The sequence below is a fragment of the Myotis brandtii genome, unplaced genomic scaffold, assembly GCF_000412655.1.
Source record: "Myotis brandtii unplaced genomic scaffold, ASM41265v1 scaffold230, whole genome shotgun sequence".
Taxonomy (NCBI): Eukaryota; Metazoa; Chordata; class Mammalia; order Chiroptera; family Vespertilionidae; genus Myotis; species Myotis brandtii.
The window spans coordinates 6,987,974-7,000,049 of NW_005358650.1; the positions used below are offsets into that span (position 1 = coordinate 6,987,974).

General features: G+C 36.6%; 1 protein-coding gene across 1 annotated transcript in view; it reads left to right on the plus strand.

Annotated features, from left to right (window-relative positions):
- CAMK4 (calcium/calmodulin-dependent protein kinase IV) overlaps positions 1 to 12,076 on the plus strand; it is an 81,526-nt gene that overhangs the window by 30,540 nt on the left and 38,910 nt on the right. The window contains exon 5 of the mRNA XM_005866475.2: positions 4,960 to 5,032. Coding sequence (XP_005866537.1) covers positions 4,960 to 5,032 — 73 coding nt within the window. The remainder of the gene's footprint in view (positions 1 to 4,959; positions 5,033 to 12,076) is intronic.

Consider the following 12,076-nt stretch of genomic DNA (forward strand, 5'->3'; position numbering starts at 1 on the left):
AGGTTGCGCTAGTGGGGGATAGATAGAGAACCTTAGTCTCCATTTTAGAAGCTGTTTGAGACAGGAAGCAAGAAGCTGCTGGATATTTGTCAAATGAGAGATTCAATAAACAGTGGACTCTTGGGCAATTTATATAACGTCTTTGGGTCAGGCTTTTATTGTATAGTAGGAGAGAATTGAACTAGAAATCCCTGGTCTCTGTTCCCAGGTCTACAATTGGATCTGGCCTTCCCTTTGTCCTGCACTGTCAGCTCCTGGCCAGCACCCACATTGACCCACAGTCTCCTCACTCTCTCCCTACCTTTCAAATTTAACAGGTGGTAATAATACCTTTGAAATTATTTTTTAAATATATGAATTTAATACTCTTTGGGAAAGTTCTTAGAAAAAGCATCAATACAGACCAATGGGCCATCGATGAAATGAGGAAAAGCAGTGAATGAAGCTCATAAAGGAGTGGTGGATTTAATTGGAAACAGTGGAATTCATTTTAGTGATGTAATTTTTTTTTGTATGTAACAGCATAATGATGTACTAGCAGTCTTTAAGACTTAGTTCCTAAAACTCATATTATTTGGGGATTTTACCATTTTTCATTCAGTCTTTTAGTACACATTTTCATAAGAGCGATGTCTTTCTCACATTAACCTACAGTCATCTAATCACAATAACATCGCCATTTGAAAAAAAGCCGCCATTGGTGGAGAAGGCAGTAGGCTCCCAATGTACGTGCCAGGAAGTCTGAGGCCTCTGGATATGATCAGATTAGAGCTCTTCAGCTGCACTGCCTGTGCTAACTGCCCAGCTGGAGATGTGCTCAATTCAATTTGCAGCAATTAAGGTGACAGAACAAATGCACAGAAGTCGTATTTTAAAGCAGATCCATGGAGAGAAAGAGGCATTGCCTGTGTTTTCTCCTACAATTTTAAAATGATGAGAAGGAAAACATCCCAATTGTGGGGAAGAGTAGCATATGAACTAACACAGCAAACAGTGGAAAGAAAAGGCACAGCCTGAAGTAGAAGGCCTGTTGGGGCCACAGAGTCACAGCCTGGAGCCCAGGGAAACACACCTTGTTGTGCTGCTTTCCCAGATCTCCAGATGTCGGCTAGACGAGTTAGCGACTCAGGGACCTGAAAACACTGGGATCCCAAGGCAGCCTTTTGGGTCAGATTTGTTATTAAAATCCTAGGAAAGATTTTGCTTTTATCACTGAGTCTTCTAACCCAGACCACATGGAACTATGGGAAATTGTGTGGCATAGCAACAAACTACATGGCCCTGGGCCTTTGAAAATGATCTTAAGATGCTGGTGGCATTGTAACTGCCTTCTTGTTATTTTACAAAGCATGACCTAGTTTATTAAATATGAAGAGAAATACAGCAATATGTATGTTTAAATATAAAAACAAAAATAACCATAATTATCCTCCTGTTTTTACAGCTCTAAAAACGCTATCATGATTGAACATTTTATTGCTTCTAAAAATTGAAGTCCTGGTATTTTCTGTGTAAAGCTATAAACTCTTTACTGTATATGCATGTTCAATTCATGGGAAACTAAGAAAAATTTTTTTCAGCTAAATTTTAGGTAGGAATTTGTGTTGTTTCATGGAACAAAATTACTCTATTTTAATAAATTTGAATCATTTTGATTTTGCTCAAAATACGATTCTAAAAAGGTTTATGTATTACAATGATATCTAGAAACTATGTGACTCTGACTTTCTTCCTAAGGCCAGTGTAACCCTTCCACCTATTGCATTTTGCCTTGGGAAGCATCTATATGATGGTTCTCCCCTGGATCCCTGGCCCGTGTACTTGCCTGTTCAGTGCTTTTGTTCCCTATGTTAAGGAACATAGGCAAAGGAGTTGTCCAAATGTCTGCAGTATGAAATTTTTCTGGCATCATTTACTTGGTAATTAATACTGATTCCATGAACATGTATTGATTGCCTACTATGAGTAAATCTTGGAGCTAGGCTCTCTGGGTGATCAAAGCAACAATCTAGTGAAAAACTAAGACGTTTGCCACCATACCTGTCGAAGGCACTGGCTCAACACATCTACTGTAGTCATGCTACCTAAATGGAAAGATAAAGATTACAGAACTTCATTTTTCTTTGCTTGGTCACTAGTATCTTCACTTACCATCTTCGTTCTGAGTGATAAACCTGCATTTGCACCTTGAAAAGTTCATGCTATTGATTTTTCTAGTCAGTCATGGATGGCCTTGGTGGTAGCTCAACTTATAAAATATTTAAAATTGAATATCTGAGTTCCAGGAACCTAACTCTGTGACACTCTGATGAACAATCAACTTGGGAACAAAGTTCCTTTTAGGAGAAGGAGCCTGGAAGAGAAACAATTGCATTCTGATGGTAGGGCCAAGCTATGGTGTGCAGAATTCACACTGAGGTGAGGCAGGGAAGGTGCCTGCATTTTGTGCTCCTGCCCCACATGTTACTCTAGAGACATTTCTGACAACAGAATTAATAAACCCTTCATCTGTACAAACCGTAATATAGCATGAATTGCATCTATGATAATGTTTTTGTTAATAACTTCTCCACTATGTGTGGTCTCATCTGAGGCTTGCAGGTGGAGTGCACAGAGGAGACACTAATTACATTTGTGTTGGGTGGTGGATGTCCCACAGAATCCATATTTAGAGCAAAATGCAGTGGTTGATATAATGGTAGCCAAAGTTTTAAACTTTCTCTGATGCAGCAGTCCTTTTCTCCTTCTCTTGTACTTAATTTTAAAATGTTCAGAAAGTATAGTTCAAGAAATTATTTCAATTACATTTTTAGTAGGTAGACTATGAACTCAAACATGAATTCAAGAAAAATGTGTATTCTTGGAAGGAAATATCAGATGAAAATTGATTTTCAAGAACCAATTAATAATAGTCCCCCAAATATTTTAATGTATTTTCACATTTTATTTGATCCTATTGCATAACAGTTATCTAAGAAACAGAAAAGGGAGAAAAATATTCCATCTTCTATCCTTTGAAAAGATGAGTTTGTGTTTCTTGACAATATTCTAAATAATTGAATGGAGAAAATAAAATAATTGGATTTTCTGTATCAATATAGTTTTCCTGAATCTTGACAATTATGATCATTGGGGTATCTTCTTTTATTTTTGTCATAATGTTGAGTTCTGTATTTCTCACCCTTAACCCCCTATTGTGAAAACATTTTATAGATTTTAAATTCAACTTTTAACACCAGCTACTTCGAGAACTTACAACTTCTTGCTAATTTCTTTTTCAAAAAGGAAGATACTTTATGAAAAATAACTATACTGTTTGAGGAATCAATGATCTAAAACAAATTTTAATCCAAAATTATGAAAATTGGTTGTTTTGTCTCTTTTATGTTTTGAGTTGATCTTTTTCACGTCTTTACTACAAACTTTTTATTAGCTAATAACATTTTATGCAAGTTGCTAATCTACAATGCCATCTCCAAAATGTGTTTTCTCTTGAAATTCTGGTAAGATAAAAAGTAATTTAAGAATAGACAGAGAAACTAGGACAGAAAAAACAAAAACTCACAGACAACATAACAAAACCAGGTGACAAGGTATCCCCATGAAGCCTAACATACAAGTGAATGAGGAAGAAATGACAAGTCCAAGAGCCACCTGGTGTTAGCATCTATGTAAGAGGAAGCAAAGGTTAACAAGAGGTCATGTGACCTAAGAGTGGCAGAACTCTCAAATTTCTAAAATCTCCAAATTATTGGGAAGCAGGATGGGCCAATACAAGGAAAGCAGCTGAAATCCATTTTGCCATTCGAATTTCTGAGAAGTGTAAAGGCTGGATCCACATAAGGTCTGAAGTGACTAATGCATTCAAAGGCCCTGTGAACTCCTGAAATTAATACCTGACTCCCCTTAATAAAAAGCCCAATATTTAGGAGAAACTGCTAGGGAGAAACTCCAATAATCAGAGTAGAGATGGTAGAGGCAAGGGAATGAAGTTCCAGATAGAGGAGATCTCAGAAAGTATGAGATCATACTTTTAATGCTTCATGAAAAACCAAAACCAAAACACAAAACACAGAGGTCAAAAGCCATGAAGCTAGAAAAGATAGCCTGGCCCGTCTCTCTGTCAAAAGGGTGAAGGGGAAAAGGAGATACAAACCTCCAGTTGCAAAAAATAAAGTAAGTCATGGGGATGTAATGTACAGTGTGGGGACAATAGTCGGTACCATCGTATTAACTTTGCACAGTGACAGATGGTTACTAGACTTGTGGTGATCACATTGTAAGGAATATAAAAGTCAAATCACTATGTTGTACACCTGAAACTAATAAAATATTGTTTGTTAACTACAATTTTAAAAAAGCAAACCAATTTGGCTTGAACATAAACAGCAACAAAGAGGTGTCTCATTTAATTCCAATATAAAATGATTATAAGAGCACAGAAAATAAGAAGCAGAAAAAGTTTCCTTTAGGCAGTGAAAGCATGCCAGGAGGATGTGTCCATGGTATGGCTAAAACTATAGCTCAATATTGCAAAATAAACTAAAATTAAGAAAATTATAGAAGAACCATGTAAATCAAAAGTTGAAAAACATTTATATGTGTATAAATGCACAACCCAACGAAGAAAACCAAAGTAATGGAAGAAAATAAATTTAAAACATTCCTGAAAGTACAGAGATGGTTGATGTCATATTGTCAACTTGGTATATGCTTATAATGATTCACAATACAAAGTTTAAAAAAAAATTTGTCCTATTTATTTTTATAATGTTAATAGAAAATGAATGTCTTTTATTTTCTTAAATAAACCCACAGATTTCTGAAGTGCCAGTTTATGGAAATCTTTTTCCTAGTGTTAGGGTAGCCTGTTGTAATTATTTGGATGCATCCTCTTTAACAGTAATATAACTAACTTCTTTTAGCATCCACTCAGCTGAGCGCATGTGTGTTTTTTAGGATTGTGGAAAAGGGATATTACAGTGAACGAGATGCTGCAGATGCTGTTAAACAAATCCTGGAGGCCGTTGCTGTAAGTATGAAGTGACAGCTGTAGTGCAACTCCTGGTAATATCTTCCTTCCTTTTCTAGAATCTTATTGAAGAGGTATGTATCTGTGACAAGCCATAAAATTTACAGCAAAACCACGTGAAATATTTGTGAGAAAATATGTTCAATAAATTTATATTTTCTATTGATAACTTAAACTCTTAAAGATGCGGCCCATCATGTAATGCCATACGTTCGTTGAAATATTTTCTATTCTATTGTTATGAAATCACGTCAGACTTTGGTGCCTAGAGTTGTTATTTTCTTTCTCTCTCTCTTTTCAATTTATTTTTGTTTCTTGAGTTTGTTCCTTTATTGTTTTTGTTGTTGGTTAGGAAAGTAGAAGAAGGTTGAATGTGATAAATATAGACCTTGGAGCATAGAGATTATTGATTTTTCTTTCAAGACAAAGAATGAGTGAATTAGAAGGAAAAATACTGACAATTTTGTTGAAGTGAGAAATAGAAGTTAATATTTTAAAGTGGAATAAAGTTTTATAAGTTAATGATGGAAACATGCACACACATTTACGAAATATAGATTTTTGAAAAGCTTGTTTGGATTGAATTAATAAGGAAATATTTGAGATAAAACTAACTCCACTGGTAAGGAAAATTTCCCATATGTTAAATGGTATCTAATACATGCTAAGACACTTTGGTGACTCATTTATTGAATATAAAGCAAGAACAAATTCTTCTCTGAACAAACAGGATGGGGCTCAAGGGGAGATATTGATCAGGATCAGTTAGAGACAGATCTATATAAAATATACCCCAAATTAAGATCTTTTCTGTTTTTCAGTCAGTTATCCAATTAAAATCATTATTCAGTATCTTGAGAAATCAGCCACAGCGACTCAAGCACACATCTTGTGAATTTCACCTACAACCAAAATGGGAAGGAGGAGGCAGGAAAGGCAGAGAGGAAGGACAGAAAGACCCTGGAATCTAAGTAACTTCTATACCAATGACAAAGGCAAAAACAGCCTTCACTGTCTTTGCATAGGGCTGCTAGAAAGAGGGGATCTCTGGTCTAACCAAATCCATTATTGAGTTATCAAAACCAAGTTCAACCGGCTTTATAGCCCAGTCTTTCCAAATTATCACTTCCTATAAAAGTGTTTTGGTCTTTTGCTCTGGTGGGAGATAAAAAGTTTGAATTGAGGGTGGATAAAAGCTGGAGATGATGCCATAGAATTGTACTCTCTAAATACACAATACAGCTCCTGATTATGTGAATATTGAATATCAGATTCACCTTTTCACCATACCCAAAAGAATCACTTCATTCCATTTTTTTTAATCAATCATAGTATACTTACCACCCCTGGTTTGCCAACTAAGGAATGATTTTTTAACTCTCCCATTACCTTAGCTCCTCACCTTCACCTTCCCAGCTTCGGATGAATTTTCCTTCAAATTGTCCATGAACCTAATCCTGCCTCATATCATGCTATGACTATTACTGGCATGCCTTTTCAAAAACAAACAAACAAACAAAATCACTTCTACTTCCTTCCAGTTCTTTAATTAAAGAAGTCTAGAATCCTCTTTTGCAATCATTGTTGTTACTTTGTCACTTCTGAATTCGATAATGGCAGTCTTATGCCTTTATTAAATACTAATTTTAAAACTTCATTTTTCATTACTATATACTATAGATTATCTGTTCAAGTAAACTTGCTGGCAGCGGTACACTATCACTTTGCCAAACTCTGGCCGGCAGCTGGTGTGGCAGTTAAGAGTAGTTTGGGAGTCAAATAGAGATGGTTCAGTTTCTAGATGCGAGCTTGGGCCCCTCACTAAACACCTCTGTGCTCAGTTCCTTCATGTAAAATAGGCATAGCATTCCACTTACCAGGGTTGTGGAAAAGACTAATGAGGTAGGTATGGAAGCCATAGCAATGTTCAAAAGAGAGGGAAAAGAAAATAGGCCACTTCAGAGTCAGTACATTCATCTAAAGATGTATTAAATGTTGTTATTCTGTATATACATACCTACTTTCCAGCTAAGTACTAAAAAAACACACACACACAAAAACAATAAGTGCTTAATAAATATTTACTGAATAAATAAATGAAAACAGTTCAAAATAGAAATAGGCATGATCCTATATTTTATCTCTCTAGAGGATGGCACATTTACTGAAACATCCTTTTCATTTTTCTACTCATTATCATATGAAACAAAGCTAAATAATTTGCTTCCATTCATCAGATTATTTTCTGCTCCCTTACAATCAATTAATTATCTTCCTGCCATTCTAAACTCACCTTTTTCAGTATGTTCTTTCTGGTTTCCTCCACCCATTCAGATCAACTCTTGATTCTTCTGGCTTATCAGAATGGGCATGTTTCAATTTAGTTATACCTTGAGTAGCTGACTGGGAGAACATTCTTCTCATTCAATGAATGAGAAATGGATGCTTTGAGCATCAAGATTTTCCACCTATTGGAGTTACCAATTAATAAATAAAAGGTCCCCCAACTGGGATGCCCCAGGGGGGTGTCCTACATAGAACAGAGGGACTAGAGTTCCTAGAAATCTATTCCAGGTCTGCAAAGATAGACTGTTACTTATAAATTTAAAACAAAAATTGTAATTTTACCTACTCACAAAACTGCACCAAGCTCCAGTTTAAGAAGTAGTTACCACATTCAAGTAAAACATTCATTGAAAGATGTCTTATACAAAATCAAATTTTCTCTGATTGCTGTAACTAAGGGTTAAGTTAGAGAAAAACTTAAAGTCATTTCTCTAAGTGTTTCACAGGTAGAAAGCAAGCAATTTAACTTGTGAGAAGTGTTTGACATTTATAAAATAGTTTATTGTTAACTACATAGCTATAGATAGCTATAAAAAATAGGACAGTTGGGAACTCAGAGTAATCAGTGATATGTCTCACACTGCCTCTGGATCACACACTTATAAGGCTGGTTTTTGAAAGCACAGAAGCTGAAAACTTAAAGATTGAAATATCCCTGGGAAATATGTTGCAGGCATAATTATATCCCTTAGGTAACAGTCTTGCAATCCTTTTCTTCCTTCCTACTTCATCCAGATTCTTACCCCAAATATTTCACAGTATTAATTGACTGTGTTCTTGCTTCTTTGGCTTTTTAGCTTTAAATAGCATTTCTGAAACTTTTTAAAGTAAATTTGGAAGATATTTCCCCCTAACTAATTCATTCAATTAGTCTTTGAGGTAAGGTCCTTAATCCTTCTTGAGTGTTCTATCTTCCTGAAATGAATTCCAGGTGGTCCCAAGTTAAAGTGCCTAGGCCAATGCAGGCATTCTGGAAGGGTCATTGTGTCCTCATGGGTCATGAAGCGACCCAGGGAATATCCCATCTCCTCCGACATCTCTTACTGTTACCATACATCCAGTCCTTTCCTTATCACCACTGATAGCTTACTGTTTCTCTATTTCCAAAAAAAAAAAATCCCTCTTTTTCCCACCCCTACTGCCACCTTCCCTCTTTTTCTAGCTATATTTGTCTTGGGTGTGTTTTAACTTCAAAACCAGGACTTAAGAGCCTGGAGGAATTTGTACACAGAGAGTATACCCTGAATTTAATAAAATACAAGGAAATGGTTGAAAATGATTAAATATGTCTGCTATGCCAGCACAGATATTTTTGGTTAGAATTGTTTTTAAAAATTGTAATGATGTGGGTGAAGAATTGCAAACAAAACCATCTAGTCCTTTAAAGTTAGGGAAACCCATATGGTATCTGAACAATGAAGAAAAATGGTAAATGAACAAGATTACAGGGATGCAGAAAAAGGATTAAATAGTACAGGCTGCTTTTGGTGAAACATTTAAAAACCTGTAACCACCCCCTCAAAAAAAGAACAGACTTAACCTATTAGAGAATCAATTGATAAAGAATCGATGACTAGGTATTGAAGACCTGGAAAGGCGAAGGGGGTCACTGAAATAAGGGATTGTGGGGCTTCAGGAGGCAGCCTCCCCTTGGGCTGGAGAAACAGGGAAGAAGCTGAGATGATTAAAACCTGTCAGACTAAGGGAAGTGCTCTATAGACTCGCTGCTTGTCTGGTGCTAGTATCTCATTCTGAGCTCAGAGGAATTGCCCACGAAGCTGCCACTCAAATCTTTGAAAATGGTGTCCTAGCCAGCCAGTGCGAATGTCGCTGAGGAGGGACACTGGGATTGGTTCTATGAGCACTGGAATAACTAAAAACTGGTATCAACATCTGCTACAGAATGATGTGCTACTGCAGCATGAAAAAATGGTTTCTAAGGTGCACAGGGAGAGCAAGCAGAAAGACAGATTCAGGAGGCAAATAGGACGGAGCAAGCCTCTCCATGCTCTTCCAGCCTCCTGCTGTCTCCCTGGTCCCCTCTCATGGCATTGCCAAACAGGGGGCCAGCAGGAAGTGTGGCTTGTAATTCCAGTGCCAGCTTCACAAAGTACATTATAGAATGGCGAGTTTAAAGTTTAGAGACAGTAGTTCAATAAATGGTACAGGAAGTTATTTGAAAACAAAAATCTCAAAGTTTCTGTTTCTATTTATAGAGTTTTCTAACATGTTCACAATCTTTACTAATGTGCATGAAATGGTTCTAGAGGTCAATGAAATCAAAACAAGTATGGCAGCATTAAAATAAATTACTATCTATATTTAGTACTGAGCACTATGCTTGATAACATTTATGGATTTAATATAATATATATATATACACACACACAAATACACATTATTGACCTTTACATTACTTGATACATTTAAGTCATCTTCCATTTGACCTCTCATTTCTTGCTGGCAGAACCAATCTACCTTTATAAAGATGGAAAATACCAGGACTTTCCCCAGCCTTCCTTGCAGTTGGGCAAGGGCACATGACCTGGTCCTCACAGATGAGTTCTAATGGGCAGTCTGCTTATGAGTTGTGGGAAAAGTTTGCCCCTTAATAAAAGGAAACCCAGGGGAGGAAAGACCATTTCCCTCTTTCACGGGCATTGTTGCATCTGCATTTGATACCAGGAACTGCTTTGGTTGTATTCTAATTATGAAGAGAAACTTAACTGTGTTAAATAAGGCAGAGAAAAAATAGACAAGACTGGAATTCTCCTCCTACTTTATATCTCACAGAAGATGATAAATTTCTTAATATTTCTGCCACTTTAAATTGTAAATCCTGTTAATTAAAGCAATAAGATACTGAACTTGTTCTTGAATGAACTTTTGAGTTTATGCTAATAATGATTCTGTGGTCAGAGCATGTGTGTAATTTTCTTTCCATCGAGCCATAACATGGAGGTCACACTCATAGATAAAAAGATTCTGGTACCACAAATTTCTAACAACTGAATTTTACCGACTAGCAAATGCACACCCACACACTGGAAAGTCAGGATTAAGTGTGATTTGAAGGCACAATGAGGTCGAAGGTTATTAGCAATAAGCTTGCTTCTGACACTTGTGCTTTGTTTTTGTGAATATTGTTCCTGCTTGGCTCCACTTATTGTCAATAAAAGGAGTCTGAGACTTCAATTAAGTAATAAGAGACTAGAATAGAAAATGTGGGGGTTGTGTTCTTTGTTTTAACTTTGTCAGTTACTATGGTATTTGCATTTCTTTCTGGGAGGATTCTGTCTCTTGTTACTCACATCTGAACATGGATCTCTGGAAGGTGGAGAGTATTGCAAAGCTCAAAGCATTGGAACATTATAAGGATACTTTAACCAATAAAAAGTAAAAGTGCTTATTTATTCTCATTAGGAGTTGAGAGATCACAGTTATCAGAGAAGAAATAACAAACAGTTCTGTTAATGTTGTAATATTTTGATATTCAAACAGAATAAAGTTGACAAGTGGCTCAGTCCAAACAGATATTTTATCAGAAAAAAAAAATCTGGAACAAAGAAGATATACATGCTGAAAATTATAACTTAATTTTACAAAACTGGAGGTCTAAAAATAATTCTTAGGAAAGGGTATCTTTCTCATTAAGTGTTTCTGTACGTCATTATTGGCAAGAGTAATGATATCAAATTCTATCACTTCTCGGCCTTTTGGCTACGACCAAGTGAAATTCTGTCTAAGTTGCATTCTCTTTTTTGATTCCCAGAAGAATCACAATAAATTCTTGAGCATATGTCAAGTAATGATATCAAAAGTTTATCAAATTCTATCACTTCTCGGCCTTTTGGCTACGATCAAGTGAAATTCTAAGTTGCATTCTCTTTTTTGATTCCCAGAAGAATCACAATAAATTCTTGAGCATATGTCTAAGAATTTTCCAATTACTATACAAAAAATATGTCAATCATTACATTCTAAGTGGCTTTTGTTGCTTTAGGGTTTTGTAACCCTCAGTTCAACCATTAACTGATTCTCTGGTATGCGCCAGAATCTTGGATACAGAGATGAAGTAGTTCACCAAATTTTAGGGCAGATAGACATATATGAGCACATGGCTTTGGGATCACATATGTGAACCAATTAATACATTTTGCAGATTCAAAGGCATTAGAGAGGGTGAAAGATATTTAGTATGTCAGAAAAACCTTGCAAAAGGAAGTTATCTGAGTTGGGTTTTGAAATAAAAATTGTTTGATAGGCAGCCAATATGAAAGAAAAGGAATCCCAGGAATACTCCTTTTCTCCAACATATTTTTAGGAAACATAATAGACTAAAGGTACAAAGGTACAGATATCGATAGTGAAGCACACCTGGCGAGAACTGGGGCTTGAGAGAGAGGCAGGGACCTGTCCTGAGGGCTTACATGCTTAGTGAGAGAGGTTCACGTGATTCTGAAGATGAGGAGACCCGGAGCAACTTTTGCTGCAGGACCTTTGCCCTGATGGCTGCATGAAGTCCCAAAGCAGCGATGCCAGTGAGGCAGCCCACAGGACTGGCAGACACGGAGACGTGCTCAGGGTCCTTTACGGTTGGCCTCGTTCGGGCACCATTTACACCCACCAGGCTCGTGAAGTTAATACGTCCGACACCGCCATGTGTTGGGAGAACGTGAAGAGCCACTTGAGCAACAC